At 37.5% G+C, this 26,191-nt stretch overlaps 5 protein-coding genes across 5 annotated transcripts; 4 read left to right on the top strand and 1 right to left on the bottom strand.

The window, feature by feature from the left end:
* The first annotated feature begins 4,232 nt into the window (after positions 1-4,232).
* Positions 4,233-6,373, top strand: LOC148731888 (uncharacterized). Its single transcript, XM_088761437.1, has 2 exons — positions 4,233-4,439; positions 4,635-6,373. Exons 1-2 carry the CDS (start codon positions 4,327-4,329, stop codon positions 5,896-5,898), a joined length of 1,377 nt encoding a protein of 458 aa, XP_088617563.1. The 5' UTR covers positions 4,233-4,326; the 3' UTR covers positions 5,899-6,373.
* On the bottom strand, positions 5,890-7,831 carry LOC148731889 (uncharacterized). The gene is made up of 2 exons (XM_088761438.1): positions 7,643-7,831; positions 5,890-7,500 (listed from the first exon to the last, which is right to left on the bottom strand). The coding sequence occupies exons 1-2, from the start codon at positions 7,814-7,816 to the stop codon at positions 6,448-6,450; spliced, it is 1,227 nt and encodes a 408-aa protein (XP_088617564.1). The 5' UTR covers positions 7,817-7,831; the 3' UTR covers positions 5,890-6,447.
* A 3,173-nt stretch (positions 7,832-11,004) lies between these two features.
* Positions 11,005-13,693, top strand: LOC148731890 (uncharacterized). Its single transcript, XM_088761349.1, has 3 exons — positions 11,005-11,474; positions 11,972-12,121; positions 12,201-13,693. The coding sequence occupies exons 1-3, from the start codon at positions 11,174-11,176 to the stop codon at positions 12,728-12,730; spliced, it is 981 nt and encodes a 326-aa protein (XP_088617475.1). The 5' UTR covers positions 11,005-11,173; the 3' UTR covers positions 12,731-13,693.
* A 3,514-nt stretch (positions 13,694-17,207) lies between these two features.
* On the top strand, positions 17,208-19,527 carry LOC148731891 (uncharacterized). Its single transcript, XM_088761589.1, has 3 exons — positions 17,208-17,695; positions 18,192-18,341; positions 18,422-19,527. The coding sequence occupies exons 1-3, from the start codon at positions 17,395-17,397 to the stop codon at positions 18,949-18,951; spliced, it is 981 nt and encodes a 326-aa protein (XP_088617715.1). The 5' UTR covers positions 17,208-17,394; the 3' UTR covers positions 18,952-19,527.
* Positions 19,528-24,409: 4,882 nt separating this feature from the next.
* LOC148731892 (uncharacterized) lies at positions 24,410-25,771 on the top strand. The gene is made up of 3 exons (XM_088761962.1): positions 24,410-24,509; positions 25,008-25,157; positions 25,239-25,771. Exons 1-3 carry the CDS (start codon positions 24,410-24,412, stop codon positions 25,769-25,771), a joined length of 783 nt encoding a protein of 260 aa, XP_088618088.1.
* The last annotated feature ends 420 nt before the right edge of the window (positions 25,772-26,191 follow it).

Consider the following 26,191-nt stretch of genomic DNA (forward strand, 5'->3'; position numbering starts at 1 on the left):
TTAAAGCTTTCGAATAAGATAGGATGGTAGGCCGTACAATAAAGAATTGTAATAGTCAAGTTTAGAAACTACCAAGGCATGAATGATGATTTTTGCTGCATCATAAGTAAGATATCATTTGCGTATGAAGCCAATGTTACGAAAATGGAAGAAGGACGATTTACGTCTACAGAGTGCATTGACAGGAGGTACCATTACAAAGGGACTGATCAAAGAGAACACCAATATTTCGTGCACTGGGGGAGCAGGATACGGTCTCATAAAACATTTGATGTTGTCGATTAGCTAAATGGAAAATAATGGACATATCTAGTGGAACTGAAAATCTTTTTTCGAAGCACTTTTTTGTTAGTTATCCAAAGACTAGATTGTATGCTGCTGTAACTGAGTTACAATTTTGGCCCACAATTAAAAAAAGTTAAACCTATGTAACTTTAGAACTAAAATACTATAACGGTCAGCGAACTCTGTCTACCAAAACACGAATAGACCTCCGGCCAAAACCGAAGTAATTGCAGCAGTCAAGGACGAAGCATATCACGAGGAGCCGATGAGAACTCAAAATAAAAAAACAAACAAATCGCTTGACGCGGGAAAATGCGACTAACCAAGTAGTGCTTGGGTTTAGCTTTGAATCTGATTGGTTGAGAAAACTGTGCGATTTTTCAGACCAATCATAGAGCAGAGTGATGCAGAACTTGCACAATTCCTGATCACTTTCAACACTTAATTGAAAATTGCTTTATTAACTTACCATGAATTGGTTCCCTTTCGGCGAAGTAGTGATAGGTTGTTCTTGTAGATAAGAATTCTTGCCCAAAGGAGATTAGCACACCTTGATGATTTATTTCCTTCTTGACGAAAATACCTATTTCGTAATAAAAAGTACGTTTTAAGGTTTTGATTTTGGAAATTGTACTTTTAAGTGCTTGACTTCCACAAATATTCCTCTGAGATGCGATACACTGACAATACCTCAACTAAGATTTCTTGTGATCCTTTTGAAATAGCTTGGATATATCAACGAAGTTGAAGTGGTAAATTGGCCACCGTAACGATTACAAAAGCTGACGTTTCGAGCGTTAGCCCTTCGTCGGAGCGAATAGAGGAATTGTGGATTGTGTGTGCTTTTAAAGGCAGACAATGGAGCTACGTTATTGGTGGGAACATCGCAACGAGAAAAACAAGAATAAATTAGCGAAATGAAAAGCGTTCGTTGATCCCTGTGGGATTTAGACTGCCGGTTTGAAAGATAAGCTTTTGTTCAAGATTTTTACGGCTTTCCATGCTACCTAAGTGTAAGAAAAGACCGCAGATTGCCATATGTTGCTTAGAATGATTAGGTAAATTAAAATGTCTAGCGTCGAAGGGCTAACGCTCGAAACGTCAGCTTTTGTAATCGTTACGGTGGCCAACTTACCACTTCAACTTTGTTGATATATCCAAGTTATTTCGTTACTCCCACCGAGCAGCCCCAAACAGTTTCTTTTGAAACTATCAGTCTTTAACCTTTTTAAAAAGCGTTTGAGTGTTTTCAATCATTTTTCAAAATTATAAAAAGCTTCATCTCTGTTAGGGATTCTCTAACTGACTGATTCAAAAGAAGAAAGACCATAAACGTAGAAACTAAGAGCCGTTCATCTTTTCAAGTTGATAGAAATTTTTGAAACTTCACCGTTCAAATGAGACTTCAAGATGCATGCAATATGTGTTTATGAACGATTTCCCTTTTTTCCCTCTTTTCTTCCCCTTTTTGCACCTCAGGGTCAACAAAACTGCGAACAATCCTGAACTGTTTAATATTGCACGAAATAAACTAAAAAAAAAGTGCAGTAAATTTCCTGAAACCAGTTGGCTAAGAGGTCTTCGAATATAAAACACTTTTGAGGCTGTGGTCACTCTCGATGCCAGATGGCTGTTTTCTCTTTTTGGTTCATTTCGGCCTCATATTTGATAAACACACTTGCTCAGCACTGTTAATTAGCACAGCGATCTGGGTATGGCTTGGTTCTACTTGATCGCGTACACAAATCTGTTACTGTGGATCGGTTGCATTCGTGTTAAACTGCCTGCTATTCAGAGCCTGTGTGTCAAAGCTTTAACCTGAGGTTGATGGACAAAACTTGTCAGTTCAGCAACGAAACTAAGATTTCCCGCCCAGCCAGTGTGAAGCAGAATGAAGGCTTTATTTATGCCGACAACCCAAATCCCGACGAGAATGTGTTTTAGATGCCTTAGCAATCGCCCATGCACGTTTATCGATCTTTGTCTTTTAGACGTTTAAGGTTACACATTTTACACGGCTTATTCTTAATGTGATGAGATAAACTTATCTGAGCCACCAAACTGAGAATCGCCTGTATGACTACGCAGCATTTGTAGTCTTTGTATTTTATTCTGACTTTGTAGTCTTGAAGAAATTTAGAGTAATTTTCATTGGTATGAAAAATTCCGCACAGGTGAATAGTGCTTTTCGCGCGTCTGATTGGCTGAGTAGCAAGTACCAATTATCCCCGCGCAACTAAAGAGACAAATCGCGCGTGAAAAATTTAATGTCCAGCCACTGTTTTTTTTATGTTTAAGGTGGACGGCCGGACCCCGATGAAGGGAGGTGCAATCCCGCCGACCTACATGTCTAATCCCAACCCATTGGCTGGCGTGCAATGCCTTAGGGATGGGGACCACCATAAACGAGGGTCACCAGACGCCAAACTCGCTGGGGAATCGAACCCCATCTCACTTATAAATTACACACTCACTCCCAGAAATTAAACACACCCGCTCATTACTTAACTTATCTAATTCATTTTAGGCAAATCCACATCAGCTTTTTGCTGCCATTGTATTAAGTTAACCTGCTTTACTAAATAAATGTATGTATGTATGTATGTATGCCTGACAGCCAAGGATTTTAAATTTTGTAACGACAGGTTTTCGCACCCAAACTGGGAAACTGATTCATCGCGGACGGCACAACAATAACTGGGGGAAATTAACTCGGTAGACACCACTCGGCAGCGAGAACGGAAACTCTTCATGATTTCCTGGTACATGGAGATCTACTTCTAGCGAGCCTGTACGGACATCAAGTATGAGACAAACGGTGGTTCCACAGCGAACTTTATTCTAAGTCAGGCCAACAAAAGACATGACCTCTAGTTGTAATCATCTGAACTGTACAAGGTAGCTGCTTCAGTTTTCAACTAATTGGTATGAAATGCTATTGTTATCCAAATCAACCATATTTAAACATCAAAACGAAAGAAGCGGTAAAGATCTCTTTGAAGGTTAAGCGAAAACTACTTAAATATTCCCATCTGTTTCTACGACGAAAAGAATTTTGAATTAAAAGGACGAATGCGATCAACGCGAGGTCATTAAAAATAGGACACTCAAGTCTGGAAAAAGTCTCCCGCACAGTGTTGTAAAGCACATTAGAACATTGCATGGAAATGCGCTATAGAAATTGATATTATTATTATTATTGTTATTAAAAGTAATTAAAAGTTTCTGCTTATCTATGCAAGGTTGGTGTGGAAACTATCGTGTGAAAGGAAATTAAAATTACAAGTTTAACTCAGCTGTCAACTACCATGAGAGCCAACTTTTTCCAGAAAGACCATTAACACGTACATTTACCTAAAATTAGACAAAGAACGAACAACAAAAGTACCGACATGCCGGTGCATGATGAAGCGAATAACAAGTAAAATCCATTCTGAAAGCGACCGTGGTTTTTATACATTTTTTATTTAACTTACTAGAAGGAAAACCGAATAACCCAATATTTTAAAATGCGAAAGTTTACGAACACATAAGGAACATATTTGCCCCAAAAACCTACGGAAACCCTAAATGTAATAGTTTATGACACACATTAACAATTTACTTTACTGGTTATAACTTTTACAATAAGCGCAGCAATTTAAATAGAACAACTCGTTCATCATCCTTTACCGCTTAACCGGTCGAGTCAAAGAACGAACAGAAAACAGAATTAGGTCGAAACCGGAAAATAAACTTGAACTGCGCGGCCGCAAGATAGGTGGTTTGCAACCAATCTCTAGAGACACAGTTAACAATAGCGAAAGGAACAAATGCTGGTGGACTAACAAGGGAGCTAATGATATAGCTATTGTTTACGTCCACCAACATGGCGGCAATGACGTAACGTGCAAACCACCTATACTGAAAATTTGTCCAAAACTAAAACACATAATTTTCCCCATAACAATAGAGTGCCGAAGTGTGACGTCATGTTACCATGGTAGCATTTTTGCTGGATCTAAACACTATTTGGCGTCTTTCGTTACATCTCATCATAAAATGGGCCAATGCTTCGTTCCCGACTGCAATCATCAGTCAGAAAGTCACAATTGCAGCTTTTACCGTTTCCCCAAAGATCCTGCTCAAAGAAGAAAATGGATTTCTCTAATAAGGTAGGTTGATTTTTGGTACAATGACCACCATGATGCACGGCCACGTGTCGGTTATAGTTACGCGGAAGATGGTTTTATTTAACCACTCAAAAGTGCACTGACCTGTGGATTATACCTTTGAAAGACCTCTAGAGAGAAAAAAAGCTTTTTTTTACGTTATGATTAAAGTTTAAAACCTTCGTTTTCTCTCTCCAGACGAGCTGATCGTGAACCTGGCAAAGGCGCTCGAGTTTGTAGTTGTCATTTCCGAGGAAGTAAAGAAGAAGGCCCCGAGGTCTTTTCCTGGAATAAAGACAAACTATTTGAATCTCGAAATGCTCCAAAAAGGAAAAAGCAAAGAACTGAAGTCCCAGAGACAACGACTATCGAGCAGATCCTTTCAGAATCTTCGACGAAGAGCAACCAGAACGAGCCTTGCGAGCTCAGTTGCGAGGAGATGCAAATGAAATGCACTACTTTGCAGACTGAAAATATCCTGCTACAAGCAGAGCTAGGGACATTAAAGACCCAAGTATCCGAGTTGAAAGAAAAAGAAAGCTACTTAAAAAGAAACTACAGCTCTTTTAACATGGATTCAAAGGTAATCAACATGGAAACTGGCCTCCCAAACAAAGAAATGTTCCACATTGTTGTCGAATATGCCGAAAGATACCGCAACGATATTGTTTACGTGTGTGGCTGGAAAGTAGACAAGATATCTTTTGAAGATCAAATATTGATAACATTGATGAAGATTAGACATAATTATCATAACTTACATTTAGCTGAACTTTTTAGTTGCAGTACTGCTACAATAGCGAATATTGTGACAACATTTATCCATGTTTTGCACCAAATTCTATATGAAGATCAAATGGAGATAGCTGTTCCATCCAGACAAAAAAACAAAACTTCACTTCCAGGCTCATTTAGCTTATTTGGAGACTGTCGTATGGTAATAGATTGCACCGATATCGAGGTTGCTACACCTAAGCTTATGAGTGACCAAAAATTGACATATTCAACGTACAGGGGTATGAATTCTTTTAAGACAATTGTTGGTGTGGCACCCAACGCGGTTATAACTTATGTAAGTAAACTTTTCCCTGGCTCAGTATCAGATAAAGTAACGGTTCAAAAGTCAGGAATATTAAAGCATTTTGTTGCTGGGGATATTATACTTGCGGATAAAGGGTTTTTGATAAATGATATTGTTCCTAATGGTGTATATGTGAACATTCCCCCATTCTTGAACAATGGAAAATTTACAGAAAGTGAAGTTAAGTTAACAAAGAGCATTGCAAAATGTCGTATACACGTAGAACGTGCTAATGCTAGATTGAAGAACTATAAAATTTTAAATTTTGTGCCACCATACTTGCGATCCCTCTCTGGTAAGATTATACAGCTATGTGGTGCTTTAGTTAATTTACAAAACCCATTAATTAAGGAAACCAATGACACTGTTGACTTTGATTAGTCATTTTAATTGAAATATTGATCATCTTACATCAGTTTACTAAGGCCTGGTATACATTGGCATTGTCTGATCATAGTTAATCAATTAACTGTATTCTGATACAAAGAGTGGACAGGTGTTGTGTGTTCTGTGAAAAGCTTGTAACCCTATTTTACTTGCTCATGATACAAGGAATCATGATACACAACTTAATGACAAACTATTTATTTCTGATCAGTATTCCTGCCACCACACCCTTATGCTAGTCTTATTATGAATTCAGATAACCAACTGTATTCAAATACGATTACAATGAATCTATCATTTTCTTGTCTCAAGTAGCTAATGTAAAAACCCCAGCAAATGTTGCTGTTTAAAGAAAAACAATTTTAAGATTAACATGAACATTTTTATTTTATATACACCCTTCAGTTACTGCATATTTGTTGTAAAAGTTGCAATGATTTTACCAAATAAAACAATATTTTAAAAAATATTTCTAAAAGTATGTATTATCAAATCCATTACTTTATAAAAAACTACATTAATTTTACAACAAAGTCTTAAAATTTAAAGACCACCATCAACAAGTGCAGGAATCATGTGAATTGTATAAAATTCTTGAAGTGAAAGAAGATTTGGTTCCCATGTGCAGTCTTTCTGGATTGCCAACACAACAGTTTGCATTGTTGTCCAAACCACAAAGTAACAGATTTGCTTCCCAGTTATAAACAGCTGACCCTGGACTTGATGCCAGTAGTGGTGGGATTGTTTTAAACAATAGCCAGCATCTCTCTTTACTAAACAGAACTTAGGGTCTTTAACAGCCTCCTCAATTGTTGAATTGCGATGTGTGTAAGGGCATTTGACTTCAATGATCGCATTGTCATCAACAAGTCCATCTGGTGATGCACCCAAAACACCAGACTTGTGTAGCCAAAGGCCACAATCCTTTACTACTTTCATTGTTAATTTGGTGAAGGCCTTTATTCCTTCTTTCTCGTTAACGACACCCCATCGAACAGCCTGCACTCGAGAGATGTCGTATTCTCCAAGAACACGCTTGATAAGGGAAGGAGTGACTCTTTTTGCTTCAAGAACTGGACCAAAATTGCTAGCAGTCAAACGTCCTTTTCTCACCACATGCCACTCTCCACATTCACGTTGCTCTTTCGTGATCTCACAGACTGATTTCACTTGCTGCTCACTTACTTTCAATTTTTCCAACAAGAAATTTGTATCAAGTCCGCTTTCAACAAACTCTCTCGATAAAATGATTTCTTCGACTGTGGAGATCGGCAGACGATTCTCTTTGTCAGGTTCGGGGCTCAAAAGCCATAACATTCCTGTGAACTCGCCGTATCTCTTCAGCTTGTTCCGTAGCCATTCTCTGTCCTCATCTGTAGTTTTTCGTTTTAGGACTTTAGTTTCTTTGGGTGGATACAGATCTTCTACCGTTTTAACCACATCGGATGCCTTTTGTTTCTTCCACTGACATTCGATGTCAGTTCTACTTAAGTTGTGGTAGCCATGAAGGAACAGAGCTACAGCGTGACTACACTTTGAACCGCCACGAGGGCACTCGCATTCTGTGGAACGTATTTCGTTTTCTTGAAGATATATCTGCGAAGGAAAGAGAAAAAGAAATATAAGCTTACTTTTCAAGATTTCCTTTAAACGAAGATTCGAAATCACTTAATTTAAATAAGTTTTGGTTTGGCGATGTTAACGGATAGACATCGAGTAATAGAAATTTTACACTTACTGTGACTTTATACGTCGTACTTTTCATGCTCGCTTGCACTGACCCTCTGATAATTCCATCACAATAGCAAAAAGATAGAACGTGTCCAGATTGGTAATGGTTTTCGCCACGGTTTAAAGATTTAGGCTCATCTGAAAAGTATTTTGCGAACGATGTTATCGACAACGCCGCCATGTTAAACACATGTGAGTTTGTTTAGATCCAGCAGAAATGCAACCATGGAAACGTGACGTCAGGGCTTCGGTACTCTATTTCATAAATTTTCACATCTTGGTAAATTTTAAGTAATCCTCGCGGATCAGGCGGTAATGTGGTTAAGCAAACCTCTATGGTTTACTAAAACAATTATTCACCTCAATGACAGTGTAAGTGGTGGATATTTACCTCCACTTCGGCGAATAGTTGTTAATTATAGCTTTTATTCTCAATCGTTCATTTATGTACTATCATGAGAAGACACACGGGGCTTGCACAGTAATAAGTATCTCGGAGAGCTCCATACAATTCCTTATAATAAAATCCTCGCAAGGATCATACATGACAACACCCGCCGCGCCACGACTAACGCTTAAAAAGCTCCACACAATTCCTGATAATAAAATTATATAATAAAATTACAAGGAATTGTATAAAGCTCTCTGGAATACTTACAGTGGAAGCCCTGTGTGCCTACTCATGCGGGATGATATTGTTTACATTTTGTTTGATCGAGCGTTTTTCAAAACAAGCCTTTGGCTTGGGAGATTGGGCGATCACTCCTATGTTTTAAACATTATCAAATAAAATTATTCTTATTCTTATTACCACGGAATTATCATTGAAAATTATTTCAAACTCTTTGAGAGCAACAGGTGTTTTTGATTTTAGTTTTAAATACAATGAATATATGAAGTTCATATATTTGAACTGCGATATTAGATATGTATGATGCACGATACTCGCAGTAGAGAGCGCTATTTATGCAATAGCGAAAATCAGACCTGAAAAAAACTAGGCCTGTACGGGATTCGAACCACTGACCTCTGCGATACTAGTGCAGCGCTCGGCTAATTGAGCTAACAAGCCAACTGGGAGCGGGCCGTTAAGTTGATTCGTAACAAAACCGTAATGATAAATCAAATACAATGAATATATGAAGTTCATATAGTTGAACTACGGTATTAGATATGTATGATGCACGATCCTCGCAGTAGAGAGCGCTATTTATGTAATAGCGAAAATCAGACCTGAAAAAAATTGGGCCTGTACGGGATTCGATCCACTGACCTCTGCGCTAGTAGTGCAGCGCTCTACCAATTCAGCTAACAAGCGTTTTTTAAAACAAGCCTTTTGCTCGGGAGATTGGGCGATCACTCCTATGTTTTAGACATTATGAAATAAAGTTATTCTTATTCTTATTACCACGGAGTTCTCATTGAAAATTATTTCAAACTCTTTGAGAGTAACAGGTGATTATGATTTTAGTTTTATTGAAAGCGGAATGGAAGCCTATAAAAGAAAAAAAAAAGTTTTATTGTTGATATTTCTTGTATATGCAGATTGGGTACCAGTCGAAAGCCTTATTATATGGCGATGTTTACAACGAAACTAACATTTCCCGCCCAGCCAGTGTAAAGCAGAATGAAGGGTTTATTTATGCTGATAACCCAGATCGTGGTAAGAATATCCTTAAGGCACTGTTTGGATGTATAATGTTACATTTACATTTACATGAGTCTGCCGTGGTGGAATTCAACAAACTAGTATAGGCAACCCCAATTGTATTCCTTGTTACTTCGACGACTGTTACTTCGAGCGTTAGTCCTTCGTCAAAGCGATTGCGCTCTGACGAAGGGCTAACGCTCGAAACGTCAGCCTTTTAAATCTCTATTGTGGCCAATTTACAATTTCAACTAAGTTGATATAACCAAAATACAGGAAAAGTGGTTACGTAATGAACCCATTTTGTTACAAGGTCTCGAGATTACGCAACTGGTCTGCGTCATTCAATAAAAATCTAACTTTAACCGTTGAATTTGTTCAAATCTAACCCTCTATCGTTATAGCGACCCACTTCAGAGCAAATGCGCTCAGACGAAGGGCTTACGCTCGAAACGTCAGCTATTTAACCGTTCGTTTTAAACGTTGCTTTTTTAGTAGCTGTGTTTTCGAATTTGTGCAGCCACTTAGTCTTGTATATACTTAATGAATTGATATATGTAGGAAATTGTAAGTCCATAGGTTTTGCCTCTGGACGTGTTTCTTTTATTTTTTTCCAAGTCAATAAACATCTTATCTATCTATCTTTCTCGTTGCCATGTTCCCACCAATAACGTATCTCCATTCTCTGCCTTTAAAAGCACACACAACCCACAATTCCTTTATTCGCTCCGACGAAGGGCTAACGCTCGAAAAGTCAGCTTTTTTAATCGTTACGGTGGCCAATTTACCATTTCAACTTTGTTGATATATGCAAATAATTTCATTACCCCCACCGACGCAGCCCTAAACAGTTTCTTTGGAAACTATCAGCCTTTATTCATTTATATGCCTGACAGCCGAAGGTTTTAAATTTCGAAAATTTTCGCATCTATGTCAACTAAAAGCAATCCTCGCGGTCAGGCGATGTTGTGGTTCAGCAAACTTATATGGTTTACAAAAACAATTATTCACCTCAGTGTCAGTGAAAGTAGTGGATATCTACCTCCACTTCGGTAAATAGTTGTTAATTATAGCTTATATTCTTCATCCATCTGCCTACATATTGTTTACATTTAATTTGGTGAAGTGTTTTTTAAAACGAACCTTTGGTTTGGGAGGTTCTATGTTTTAGACATTAAATAAAGTTATTCTCATCCCTATCACTACGGAATTCTCACTGAAAATTATTTCAAACTCTTTGAGAGTAACAGGCGATTACGATTTTATTTTTATTGAGAGTGGATGATGCAAGTATGTAGAAGAAAAAAGAAAGCTTCAATGTTAATGTAGCCTCCACATCTACATGAAATGCTGGTAAAGAGCCTTATTATCTGGCGATGTTTATTACATCAAAGTAGAAAATTCCTTGCGGGATATTTTACTCTAACCGAGACTAGCTTAGTCCCTTTTCAAAGAACGTTTGTGCATTTTTGTTCCTGTTTTTCCGAGATATAAAACATGTACCACTGCTAGATAATCGTTCAATGATAGATTGAAAGATTTACTACAAAAGTAGATTTTTGCAGCTGACCATGATTTTCAATTGTTAAACATTTACGAATTGTCAGAGTTGAACTGCAAACTCAAAATACAAATGTTATAAATATTTTAAAAGGTTTAATTAATTTTTTTATAAATTTTTTTTATTCCTTAGTTTGGATTGTATGCCACAAAAGATGCAAAGTGCCAAAGGGTCTATCCGTCAATTTAGGTACTGTGTGCAGTATAACTGTTTAAAGTTGCATGATTTCTAGATATTAATTTAGAAAGATTTCTAAAGCTATATCCAGTTGGTATTTGAGGTCTTTGGGTGACAAAGATCGTCGAGACTGCAAGCACTGCCGATGACACATGGCTGTTTTCTCGTTTTGGTTCATTTTGGCATCGTATTCAATGAAAACATTTGCTCAGCGATGCAAATTAACACAGCGATCTGAACATGGCTTGGTTCTACTTGATCACGTTTACGAATCGTTCACTGTGGACCGGTTGGTTTCGTGTTACATTGCCTGCAATTCACAGCCTGCGTGCCAAAGCCTTAACTTTAGGCTCATAGACAAAACTTGCCAGTTTAACGACGAAACTAAGATTTCCTGCCCAGCCAGTGTGAAGCAGAATGAAGGGTTTATTTATGCTGATAATCCAGACCGTGGTAAGGATATCCTTAAGGACCTGTTTGGATTTTTAATGTTACGTTTATAGTTACATGGATCTGCAATGGTGTAATTCAACAAAATAGTGTGGGCAACCAAAATTGTTTTCCTTGTTACTTCGAAAACTGCAAAAAATTACGAGAGAAAATTACAGGAGACTTTGTTACGTAATGAGTCCATTTCGTTACAAGGTGTCGAGATTACGTAACTGATCCACGTCATTCAATAAAAATTTAACTTCAACCGTTAAATTTGTTAAAACCTAACCTTCTATCGTCATATCGACCAATTTATGACTGCCAAACGGCACAGATGCTACCCCGTCAAGAACCTTTAGTTAAACTTTAACATACCAACCACAAATTACGATATGAAGTGTTCAATACCTAGTGACAGTTACCTTAGTTTAAGAAGTTCAATTGTGCCATTTACAGTCGGATGACATGTTGTTGACGCATGCTAAGTATTACGGTTTTTTTGCATACTTTATTTTTAGCTTTGGTCGGGTCAGTTCCCTTTAGATCTGCAAAGTCTTGTCAAGATATAATGCAGAGGGGAGATTCTACGGGGAATGGAGACTACTGGATCGACTCAGGAGGAAACGGGAGCCCCTTCAAGGCTTTTTGTGACATGACAACTGATGGAGGTACGGTTGTGCTTTGTTTTTCCAGTTTTTTAATTTTTTTTCAAGAATAAAAATCATTATGATGTTTTTTAACTCAAAGGAGGCTGGATGTTGGTGTTGAACGTTATTTTGGGAAGCTCTCGATCCCCATGGTGGAATGGCGTCGCCGAAAAAAACTTTCAAGGAATCAGTAACTATAGAAACGGCACAATGGCCTTAGCCAAAAGCGCTATGAAGCAGCTTAGAGCCCACACAAACTTCACCCAAGTAAGATTTCACTGCAGTAAAGAAAAAGGAACAACATTCCACGTCGCAACGACTCTGAACAACAAAGGTGAAGAAGTGGTGCGATTTTTCAGCGGTGAAAGAGATGAAATGCCAGACTCGTGTGACTCCTTTGTTCGTATGGATGGCGATAACTCAAGGCTGGCTCAGAATTGTCCAAAATGGGCGCACCATGGTAAATGGGGACATTCTAAGCATAGTGCTGGGGAGAAGTGCCTGTACCACCACGCAGCATTTGTACCCAGCAAATATCACTGGGTGATTTCTTTCCCTGGCAGACGGAAATGTGATGATAATAACGACAACGTGTCAACCGAAGACTTTTGGAAAATCTATGTTCGTTGAAACATCGTCACAGAGAGATGTCTCTGAAATGAAGTTGATGCAGTTGCATCCTGGTAGCGAGAATTTAGCGCACAATCAGAGCTTCATTCCACTGACGATCTCCGTGAAAAGGAACTCGGGCCAGAGCCAATTTTCACGAAGAATGCACATATTGTGTACTTGTTGAACTCTTGTTGATGCTGTAGATATTATCTTAATAGCAGAGTTATCTAGTCTGCTTATCCCACTCATTTGCATTTATTTAAAATGCGAAGCGTGTAAATGAAATCACTGCAAACAATTAACTGGAAGGAAAAGTGTAAACATTTCTTGTGCAACTGAAAATCTTTTCTCAGCATTTTTTTGTTAGTTATGCAAAGACTAGATTGTATGCTGCTATAAATGAGTTACAATTTTGCCCACACGTAGTGAAAAAGGTAAACGTACATTATTTAAGAACTAAAATACTATAACGGTCATAGAACTCCGTCTACAAAAACACGAATAGAGAGCATTTTGAATTAGTGTTGTTAAACCTCCCGTTAAAACCGAAGTAATCACAACAGCCAATCAGTGAAACGAGAAATTTATATCACGAGGGGCCGATGAGAACTTAGATAAAAAACAAACAAATCGCTTGACGCGGGTTTAACTTTGAATCTGATTTGTTGAGGAAAGTGTACAATTTTCTGACTAATTACAAAGCAGAGTGATGCAGAACTTGCGCGATTCCAGATAACTTTCGACACTTGCATTATTATCTTACCATGAAGTTGTTCACCTTCGGCGAAGTACTGATAGGTTTTTATTGTAGATAGGAGTTCACGGCCAAAGGAGATTAGCACACTTTGATGATTTATTTCCTTCTTGACGAAAATACCTTTTTCGTAATAACAAGTACGTTTTAAGGTTTTGACTTAATATTTTGGAAATTGTACTTTTAAGTAATTGAATTCCGCAAAGTTTCCTGCGAGATGCGATACCCAGCCGATACCCCAACTAAGATTTCTTGTGATTCTTTTTGAAATGGCGTTTGAGCGTTTTCTATCATTTCTCCAAATTAAAAAAAGCTTCATATCTGTTAGGGATTCTCTAACTGACTGATTCAAAAGAAGAAAGACCATAAACGTAGAAACTAAGAGCCGTTCATCTTTTCAAGTTGATAGAAATTTTTGAAACATCACCGTTCAAATCAGACCTCAAGATGCATGTAATATGTATTTATGAACCATTTCCCTCTTTTCCCTCTTTTCTTCCTTTTTTGCACTTAGCGTCAACAAAACTGCGAGCTATCCTGAACTATTTGATATTGCATGAAATAAACTAAAAAGTGCTATAAATTTCCTGAAGCCAGTTGGCTAAGAGGTCTTCGAATATAAAACACTTTTGACGGTGTGGTCACTCCCGATGCCAGATGGCTTTTTTCTCTTTTTGGTTCATTTCGGCCTCATATTTGATGAATACATTTGCTCAGCACTGTTAATTGGCACAGCGATCTGGGTATGGCTTGGTTCTACTTGATCGCGTACACAAATCGTTCTCTATGGATCGGTTGCATACCTGTTACACAACATGCTATATTCACAGCCTGTGTGTCAAAGCCTTAACATTAGCACGGCAAAAAAAGTAGCGTTCACCGTACTGAAAACAAAAGTTGAATTCACGGAAAATGTGGCAATGTACTAACGTTTATAGGTTGATGTACAAAACTTATCAGTTCAACAACGAAACTAAGATTTCCCGCCCAGCCAGTGTGAAGCAGAATGAAGGCTTTATTTATGCTGACAACCCAGATCCCGATGAGAGTGTGTTTTTTAGATGCCTTAGCAAACGCCCATGCACGTTTATCGATCTTTGTCTTTTAGACGTACACATTTTACACGGCTCTGTCTTAATGTGAAGAGATAAACTTATCTTAGCCACCAAACTGAGAAACGCCTGTATGACTACGCAGCATTTGTAGTCTTTGTATTTTATTCTGACTTTGTAGTCTTGAATAAATTTAGAGTAATTTTCATTAGTATAAAAAAATACCGCAGAGGTGAATAGTGCTTTTCGCGCGCCTGATTGGCTGAGTAGCAAGTACTAATCATCCCCGCTCAACCGAGAAGACAAATCAAAATAGCCCTCTGTGTTTTGTTCGTGTTTTTTGAGTTATAAAACATATATACCACTTCTAGATAATCGTTAAATGAAAGATTGAAAGACCTGTATATTGACTGAAACGAATTAATACTTTTGGTGTCTGTGTGTTTTATTCTAAAACAATTATTCACCTCAGTGTTAGTGAAAGTGGTGGGTATTTTACCCCCACTTTTGGTGAATAATTGTGAATTATAGCTTATATTCTCCATCGTTAAATATCGTTCGAATCTAGTTTTCTCCAGTGTTTTTAAAACAAGCCTTTTGTTCAAGAGACTGAGCGATCGCTTCTATGTTTTAAACATTAAATAAATTTATTCTTATCTTCATTTCCACAGAATTTGCTCTGAAAATTATTTAAAACACTTTGAGAGTACTAGGTGATTATAACTTTAGGATTATCGAAAGTGGAATTGAAGTATGTCCCATTATCAAAGTTACATAATTAATTAATGATAAAATACGGTTTGTGAAGAGGCTGAGTTGAAACAAATTTGCATAAAAGAGTGCCAAGCTAATTACATGAATAACTTAGCACAAAGGGAATCCGAATGTACATTCAATGCACGCAAACTTCACCCAAATACGATTTCACTGCAGCAAAGAAAAAGTAACAACTCAGCTGTCAACTATCATGAGAACCAACTTTTTCCAGAAAGACCATTAACACTTACATTTACCTAAAATTAGACAAAGAACGAACAACAAAAATACTGAGATGCAGGTGCATGATGAAGCGAATAACAAGGAAAATCTATTCTGAAAGCCACTGTGGTTTTTATACATTTTTTATTTAACTTACTAGAAGGGAAACCGAATAACCCGATATTTAAAATGCGAAAGTTTACGAATACATAAGGAACATATTTGCCCCAAAAATCTACGGAAACCCTAAATGTAATATTTTGTAACACAAATTAACAATTCACTTTAGTGGTTATAACTTTTACAACAATCGCAGCAATTTAAATACAACGGCTGGTTCATCATCCTTTACCACTTAACCGGTCCAGTCAAAGAACGAACAGAAAACAGACTAAGGTCGAAACCGGAAAATAAACTTGAACTGCGCGGCCGCAAAACAGGTGGTTTGCAACCAATCTTTAGAGACACAGTTAACAATGGTGAAAGGAACAAATGCTGTTCGACTAACAAAGGGGCTAATGTCATAGCTATTATTTACGTCCACCAATATGGCGGCAATGACGTAACGTCCAAAGCACCTAAATGAAAATTTGTCCAAAACTAAAACACATAATTTTCCCCATAACTATTTCATAAATTTTCACTTCTTGGTAAATTTTAAGCAATCCTCGCGGATCAGGCGGTAATGTGGTTAAGCAAACTTCTATGGTTTACTAAAACAATTATTCACCTCAGTGACAGTGTAAGTGGTGGATATTTACCTCCACTTCGGCGAATAGTTGTTAATTATCGCTTATATTCTCAATCGTTCATTTACGTACTATGAGAAGACACACGGGGCTTGCACTGTAATAAGTATCTCGGGGAGCTCCATACAATTCCTTAAAATAAAATTATAAGGAATTGTATGGAGTTTTTTTAGCATTAGTCGAGGCGCGGTGGGTGTTATCACATATGATCCTCGCAAGGATCATACATGACAACACCCGCCGCGCCACGACTAACGCTAAAAAAGCTCCATACAATTCCTTATAATAAAATTATAGAATAAAATTATGAGGAATTGTATGAAGCTCTCTGGGATACTTACAGTGCAAGCCCTGTGCGCCTTCTCATGCGGGATGATATTGTTTACATTTTGTTTGATGAAGCGTTTTTTAAAACAAGCCTTTGGCGCGGGAGATTGGGCGACAACTCCTAGGTTTTAGACATTATCAAATAAAGTTATTCTTATCCTTATTACCACGGAATTTTCAATGAAAATTATTACAAATTCTTTGAGAGTAGCAGATGATTATGATTTTAGTTTTATTGAAAGCGGAATGGAAGCATATAAAAGGAAAAAAAAAGTTTTATTGTTGATATTTCCTGTACATGCAGATGGGATACCAGTGGAAAGCCTTATTATCTGGCGATGTTTCTCACATCAGAGTAAAAGATCCCTGCGGGATAGGTTACTCTAATTGAGGTTACCTAATTCCTTTTCAAAGTAACGCTTGTGCATTATTGTTCGTGTTTTTCTAAGATATAAAACGTATTTACCACCGCTAGATAATCCTTAAATGATAGATTGAAAGATTTGCCATAAAGGTAGATCTGTTTCACATTCACGAAATGTCACAGTTGAACTGCGAACTAAAAATATAAATGCTATTAGTTTTAAAAGGTCAATTTCCTTTTTCACTTGTATTTTTATCCTATTTTGGATTTCATGCCACAAAAGAATGAAAAGTATCTACGGGTCGATCTGTCAATTTAAGTATTGTGTGCAGTATGACTGTTTAAAGTTGTATGATTACTAGATATTAATTAAGAAAAACTGCTAAAGGTATTGTCAGTTGGTTTTGAGGTCTTTGGGTCACGAAAATCGTCAAGACTGTTAGCGTTGTCGATAACAGATGGCTGTCCTCTCGTTTTGGTTCATTTTGGCTTCATATTCAGTGAACACAGCTGCTCAGCGATGCAAATTAACTCAGCGATCTGAACATGGCTTGGTTCTACTTGATCACGTTTACGAATCGTTCACTGTGGATCGGTTGGTTTCGTGTTACATTGCCTGCAATTCAAAGCCTGCGTGCCAAAGCCTTAACTTTAGGCTGATGGACAAAACTTGCCAGTTTAACGACGAAACTAAGATTTCCCGCCCAGCCAGTGTGAAGCAAAATGAAGGCTTTATTTATGCTGATAACCCAGATCGTGGTAAGAATATCCTTAAGGCACTGTTTGGCTTTTTGATGTTACATTTATAGTTACATGGATCTGTAATGGTGTAACTCAACAAAATAGTGCAGGCAACCACAATTGTTTTCCTTGTTACTTCGAAAACTGCAAAAATTGCAAGAGGAAATTACAAGAGACTTTGTTACGTAATGAGTCCATTTCGTTAGAAGGTATCGAGATTACTTAACTGATCCACGTCATTCAATAAAAATTTAACTTCAACCGTTAAATTTTTTGAAACCTAACCTTCTATCGTCATATCGACCAATTTATAACTGCCAAACGGCATAGATGCTACTCCGTCAAGAACCTTTTGTTAAACTTTTGCATACCAACCATAAATTACGATATAAAGTGTTCAATACCTAGTGACAGTTACCTTAGTTTAAGAAGTTCAATTGTGCCATTTACAGTCGTATGACATGTTGTTGACGCATGCTAAGTATTATGATTTGTTTGCATACTTTATTTTTAGCTTTGGTCGGGTCAGTTCCCTTTAGATCTGCAAAGTCTTGTCAAGATATAATACAGAGAGGAGATTCTACAGGGAATGGAGAGTACTGGATCGACTCAGGAGGAAACGGGAGCCCCTTCAAGGCTTTTTGTGACATAACAACTGATGGAGGTACGGTTGTGTTTTGTTTTTCCAGTTTTTTAATTTGTTTTTCAAGAATAAAAATCATTATGGTGTTTTTTAACTCAAAGGAGGCTGGATGTTGGTGTTGAACGTTACTTTGGGAAGCTCCCGATCACCATGGTGGCATGGCGTCGCCGAACAAACCTTTCAAGGAATCAGTAACTATAGAAACGGCACAATGGCCTTAGCCAAAAGCGCTATGAAGCAGCTAAGAGCCCACACAAACTTCACCCAAATAAGATTTCACTGCAGCAAAGAAAAAGGAACAACATTCCACGTCGCAACGACTCTGAACAACAAAGGTGAAGAAGTGGTGCGATTTTTCAGCGGTGAAAGAGATGAAATGCCAGACTCGTGTGACTCCTTTGTTCGTATGGATGGCGATAACTCAAGGCTGGCTCAGAATTGTGCGAATTGGGCATATCATGGTAAATGGGGGCATAAAAGTCATAGTGTTGGAGAGAATCGCCTGTACCACAACGCAGCATTTGTAGGCGGCAAATATCACTGGGTGATTTCTTCCCCTGGCAGTCGGCAATGTGATGATAATAACAACAACCTGTCAACCGAAGCCTTTTGGAAAATCTATGTTCGTTGAAAGATTGTTACAGAGAGATGTCTCTGAAATGAAGTTGATACAGTTGCATCCTGGTAGCGAGAATTCAGCGCACAATCAGAGCTTCATTCCACTGACGATCTCCGTGAAAAGGAACTCGGGCCAGAGCCAATTTTCATGAAGAATGCACATATTGTGTACTTGTTGAACTCTTGTTAGTGCTGTAGATATTATCTTAATAGCGAGGTTATCTAGTCTGCTTATCCGACTCATTTGCATTTATTTAAAATGCGAAGCGTGTAAATGAAATCACTGCAAGCAATTAACTGGAAGGAAAAGTATGAACATTTTTTGTGCAACTGAAAATCTTTTCTTAGCATTTTTTTGTTAGTTATGCAAAGACTAAATTGTATGCTGCTATAACTGAGTTACAATTTTGGCCCACTCGTAGTAAAAAAGGTAAACGTACATTATTTAAGAACAAAAATACTATAACGGTCATAGAACTCCGTCTACAAAAGCACGAATAGAAAGCATTTTGAATTAGGGTCGTTAAACGTCCCGTTAAAACCAAAGTAATCACAACAATTTTATCAATTAAATATTATTTGTAATTAGCTAAATTTCTATTTTTCTAAATCTCTTTTTTTTTTTTTTTTTTTTTTTTTTTTTTTTTTTTTTCAATATATTAATGATTCTATTGTATTTGCATTTATATATTTATTGTAATTAAGAGGACCACAAGTTTATTAGTGTTTGTGCACTATCACGTGCTATCCTCAATAAATAAAGTCTTATATATAACAGCCAATCAGTGAAACGAGAAATCTATATCCCGAGGGGCCGATGAGAACTTAAATAAAATACAAGGAAATCGCTTGACTCGGGTTTAACTTTGAATATGATTTGTTGAGGAAACTGTGCGATTTTCAGACCAATCACAAAGCAGAGTGATGCAGAACTTGCGCAATTCCAGATCACTTTAGACACTTAATTGAAAATTGCTTTATTATCTTACCATGAAGTTGTTCACTTTCGGCGAAGTACTGATAGGTTTTTCTTGTAGATAGGAGTTCACGGCCAAAGGAGATTAGCACACCTTGATGATTTATTACTTTTTTGACGAAAATACCTTTTTGGTAATAACAAGTACGTTTTAAGGTTTTGATTTAATATTTTGGAAATTGTACTTTTAAGTAATTGACTTCCGCAAAGATTCCTGCGAGATGCGATACCCAGCCGATACTAAGATTTCTTGTGATCCTTTTGAAATAGCGTTTGAGCGTTTTCTATCATTTTTCCAAATTATAAAATGCTTCATCTCTGTTAGGGATTCTCTAACTGACTGATTCAAAAGAAGAAAGACTATAAACGTAGAAACTAAGAGCCGTTCATCATTTCAAGTTGATAGAAATTTTTGAAACATCACCGTTTAAATGAGACTTCAAGATGCATGCAATATGTATTTATGAACGATTTCCCTTTTTTCCCTCTCTTCTTACCTTTTTTGCACTTCGGGGTCAACAAAACAGCGAGCTATCCTGAACTTTTTAAATTTAGTGAAGTAAGTTTACTGCACTGTTTAAAAAGTGCAGTAAATTTACTGAAGCCAGTTTGCGAAGAGGTCTTCGAATATAAAACACTTTTGAGGCTGTGTTCACTCTGGATGCTAGATGGCTGTTTTCTCTTTTTGGTTCATTTCGGCCACATATTTGATAAACACAATTGCTCAGCACTGTTAATTAGCACAGCGATCTGGGTATGGCTTGCTTCTACTTGATCGCGTACACAAATCTGTTACTGTGGATCGGTTGCATTCGTGTTACACTATATAATATGGATATATCAACAAAGTTGAAATGGTAAATTAGCCACCGTAATGATTACAAAAGCTGACGTTTCGAGCGTTAGCCCTTCGTCGGAGCGAATGACGAAGGGCTAACGCTCGAAACGTCAGCTTTTGTAATCATTACGGTGGCTAATTTACCATTTCAACTTTGTTGATATATCCATATTATTACGTTACTCCCACCGACGCAGCCCCAAACAGTTTTTTTCGAAACTATCAGCCTTTATTCATTCGTGTTACACTGCCTGCTATTTAGAGCCTGTGTGTCAAAGACTTAACCTTAGGTTGATGGACAAAACTTGTCAGTTCAGCAACGAAACTAAAATTTCCCGCCCAGCCAGTGTGAAGCAGAATGAAGGCTTTATCTCTGCCGACAACCTAGATCCCGATGAGAATGTGTTTAAGATGCCTCAGCAAACGTCCATGCACGTTTATCGATCTTTGTCTTTTAAACATTTAAGGTTACACATTTTGCACGGCTCTGTCTTAATGTGATGAGATAAACTTATCTGAGCCACCAAACTGAGAATCGCCTGTATGAATGACTACGCAGCATTTGTAGTCTTTGTATTTTATTCTGATTTTGTAGTCTTGGAGAAATTTAGAGTAATTTTCATTGGTATAAAAAATACCGTACAGGTGAAGAGTGCTTTTCGCGGGCCTGATTGGCTGAGTAGGAAGTACTAATCACCCCCGCGCAACCGAAGAGACAAATCGCGCGTCAAAAATTTTATTTCCGGCAATTGTTTTAGAACCGACTGAACTAAACCAACAGAAACATACTAATAATTTTGGTTTCTGTGTGGTAGATACTAAAACAGCTATTCATTTCAGTGTCTTTCAAAGTGGTGAATATTTACCTCCACTTCGGTAAATAACTGTTTTTAGAGCTTATATTGTCAATCGTTTATTGACGTACATAATGTTTATACTTAATTTTGTCGAGTGTTTCTAAAACGAGCCTTTGGTTGGGAGAGTGGAGGATCACTTGTATCTATTAAAAATCAAATAAAGTTTTGGCTTATCCTTATTTCCACGGAATTTGCACTGAAAAGTATTTTAAACTCTTTAAGAAAAACAGATAATTCTAATTTTAGTTTTATCGGAAGTTGAATGGACATACATATAAGAAAAAAAAAAGAGAAAAGCTTAATTGTTGTTATTATATACATACTGAGATTTTCACACTGGAAAGCGGGAGAGTAAATTTTCGTTCACAAACCGATGTAAACCAATCAAATGTCGCGTATCGCTTTTCCCACATGTGAGGAAAGCGATACGTCCAATCAGGAGCCGCTTATCATGTTTTTTCACGTGTGAGCCGTACGGCAAGTTGAAGTTTTCATTCAAGGCTGGTTGGCGCGGTTTTGTACACCGTACAAGCCATCGCTTTGCAAATAGTTTTTATTCGCATTTCTTTCATCGTTAATATTGAAAGTTCCTGTCTCGGCGAAAGCCATGAGCGAAAAGCGTTTCGTTATCCAAGATTCATAACTTTTGGATTCATAACTTTTGGATTTTATTTGAGCTCTTTCCCTTTTTACGAAGCTGTTTCCTTTCAGAGATTGTTGTTTGACCACATTAGTTGAAATAAAGCTTGTCATAGCTTAAGGAGGGTGTTCAATCTGAGTATGTATATAACAAACATAATACCACATGGAAAGTGCGCGCGTACGGTGTTTACACACTCGTTGTTTTGTATCAGAAATCGCACTCGTTCGCTTCGCTCACTTGTTCGATTTCTGATACGCCACAACTCGTGTGTAAACACCGTATGCGCGCACTTTCCATGAAGTATTCTATTTTATTATATAGATACTGATGAAATACCAGAATCTCTCCTTTTACTAAAAAATCATATCTTCACCGCGCGCATTGAAGGTACTATTTTTATCTTTCACGTGTGAGGATATTGGTGTGGCCATGGTTACCAACATAATTACCCAATTACAATAGAGCCTCTCGCTCAGGCGCGCAGTCGGTTGATTTAAAATTTCATCAGTATCTATATAATAAAAAGAGCATTACATGGCCGCTTGGGGATACGAATTTTATCTTCTCGTGCTGAAAGTATCTCTCACGAGTGAGCGCTGTGCTTACTCGTGAGAGATACTCTCAGCTCGAGAAGATAAAATTCGTATCCCCAAGCGGCCATGTAATATCCTCTATGTATGCCATGTATATGCAGATGAGGTACCAGTCGTTAGCCCTGTCGTATGGCGATGTTTATCACAGTTAAAAAATCCCTGTGAGATGTTTTACTCCAGCTGAGTACGTGCGTCCTTTTTCAAAATAGCCTTGTGTGTTACACTTAAGTTTACGGTGGCCAATTTACCATTTCAACTTTGTTAATATATCCAAATAATTTCGTTACCCCCACCAACGCAGCCCCAAACAGTTTCTTTAGAAATTATCAGCCTTTATTCATTTCTATGCCTGACAGCCGAGGATTTGAAAATTTGCAAATTTTCGCATCTATGTCAACTAAAAGCAATCCTCGCGGTCAGGCGATGTTGTAGTTCAGCAAACTTATATGGTTTACTAAAAACAATTATTCACCTCAGTGCCAGTGAAAGTAGTGGATATTTACCTCCACTTCGGTAAATAGTTGTTAATTATAGCTTATATTCTTCATCGTTCATCTGCCTACATATTGTTTACATTTAGTTTGGTCAAGTGTTTTTTAAAACGAACCTTTGGTTTGGGAGATTGGGCAATCACTTCTATGTTTTAGACATTAAATAAAGTTATTATCATCCTTATTACTACGGAATTTTCACTGAAAATTATTTCAAACTCTTTGAGAGTAACAGGTGATTATGATTTTATTTTTATTGAGAGTGGATGATGCAAGTATGTAGAAGAAAAACAAAAAGCTTCATTGTTAATATACCCTCTACATCTAGATGAAGTGCTAGTCAAGAGCCTTATTATCTGGCGATGTTTATTACATCAAAGTAGAAAATTCCGTGCGGGATATTTTACTCTAACTAAGATTAGCTTACTCCCTTTTCAAATAACGTTTGTGCATTTTTGTTCCTGTTTTTCCGAGATATAAAACATGTACCACTGCTAGATAATCGTTAAATGATAGATTGAAAGATTTACTACAAAAGTAGATTTTTGCAGCTGACCATGATCTTAAATTGTTAAACATTTACGAAATTTCAGAGTTGAACTGCAAACTCAAAATACAAATGTTATAAATATTTTAAAAGGTTTAATTAAATTTTCAATTTTTTTTATTCCTTAATTTGGATTTCATGCCACAAAAGATGCAAAGTATCAAAGGGTCTATTCGTCAATTTAGGTACTGTGTGCAGTATAACTATTTAAAGTTGCATGATTTCTAGATATTAATTGAGAAAGATTGCTAAAGCTATATCCAGTTGGTTTTTGAGGTCTTTGGGTCAAAAAAATCATCAAGACTGCAAGCACTGCCGATGACACATGGCTGTTTTCTCGTTGTGGTTCATTTTGGCATCCTACTCATTGAAAACATTTGCTCAGCGATGCAAATTAACACAGCGATCTGAACATGGCTTGGTTCTACTTGATCACGTTTACGAATCGTTCATTGTGGATCGGTTAGCTTCGTGTTACATTGCCTGCAATTCAAAGCCTGCGTGCCAAAGCCTTAACTTTAGACTGATGGACAAAACTTGCCAGTTTAACAAAGAAACTAAGATTTCCCGCCCAGCCAGTGTGAAGCAGAATGAAGGCTTTATTTATGCTGATAATCCAGACCGTGGTAAGACTATCCTTAAGGACCTGTTTGGATTTTTGATGTTACATTTATAGTTACATGGATCTGCAATGGTGTAATTCAACAAAATAGTGTGGGCAACCACAATTGTTTTCCTTGTTACTTCGAAAACTGCAAAAAATTACAAGAGAAAATTACAGGAGACTTTGTTACGTAATGAGACCATTTCGTTACAAGGTGTCGAGATTACGTAACTGATCCGCGTCATTCAATAAACATTTAACTTCGACCGTTAAATTTGTTGAAACCTAATCTTCTATCTTCATATCGACCAATTTTATAACTGCCAAACGGCATAGATGCTACCCCGTCAAGAACCTTTTGATAAACTTTTGCATACCAATCACAAATTACGATATAAAGTGTGCAATAGCTAGTGACAGTTACCTTAATTTAAGAAGTTCAATTGTGCCGTTTACAGTCGCATGACATGTTGTTGACGCATGCTAAGTATTATGATTTGTTTGCATACTTTATTTTTAGCTTTGGTCGGGTCAGTTCCCTTTAGATCTGCAAAGACTTGTCAAGATATAATCCAGAGGGGAGATTCTACAGGGAATGGGGAGTACTGGATCGACTCAGGAGGAAACGGGAGCCCCTTCAAGGCTTTTTGTGACATGACAACTGATGGAGGTACGGTTGTGTTTTGTTTTTCCAGTTTTTGAATTCTTTTTTTCAAGAATAAAAATCATTATGGTGTTTTTTAACTCAAAGGAGGCTGGATGTTGGTGTTGAACGTTATTCTGGGAAGCTCCCGATCCCCATGGTGGAATGGCGTCGCCGAACAAACCTTTCAAGGAATCAGTAACTATAGAAACGGCACAATGGCCTTAGCCAAAAGCGCTATGAAGCAGCTAAGAGCCCACACAAACTTCACCCAAATAAGATTTCACTGCAGCAAAGAAAAAGGAACAACATTCCACGTCGCAACGACTCTGAACAACAAAGGTGCAGAAGTGGTGCGATTTTTCAGCGGTGAAAGAGATGAAACGCCAGATTCGTGTGACTCCTTTTTTCGTATGGATGGCGATAACTCAAGGCTGGCTCAGAATTGTGCGAAATGGGGATATCATGGTAAATGGGGACATACTAGTCATAGTGTTGGAGAGAATCGCCTGTACAACCACGCAGCATTTGTAGGCGGCAAATATCACTGGATGATTTCTTCCTCTGGCAGATGGGAATGTGATGATAATACTAACAGTAACCTGTCAACCGGAGATTTTTGGAAAATCTATGTTCGTTGAAACTTTGTCACAGAGAGATGTCCCTGAAATGAAGTTGAAGCAATTGCATCCCGATAGCTAGAACTTAACACACAATCAGAGCTTGATTCCACTGACGATCTCCGTGAAAAGGAACTCAGGCCATAGCCATTAGTTAATTAATTTTCTAGAAGAATGCACATATCGCGTACTAGTTGATTTCTCGTTAATGTTCAAGAAATAATCTGAACAGCGAAGGTATCTAATCTGCTCATTCGACTCATTTGCATTTATTTGAAATATGAAGCGTCTAAATTAAATCATAACAAGCGATTAATAATAATAATAATAATCCATTTATATAGCGCCTTTTCTACAAGAATCAAGGGCGCTGTTTACAAAAATTTGTTGAAGCTAGAAAGTAAGAATAATCACAAGAAATTGACATTAAAACTAGGCACT

This window comes from Stylophora pistillata, chromosome 5, assembly GCF_964205215.1.
Source record: "Stylophora pistillata chromosome 5, jaStyPist1.2, whole genome shotgun sequence".
Classification (NCBI taxonomy): Eukaryota; Metazoa; Cnidaria; class Anthozoa; order Scleractinia; family Pocilloporidae; genus Stylophora; species Stylophora pistillata.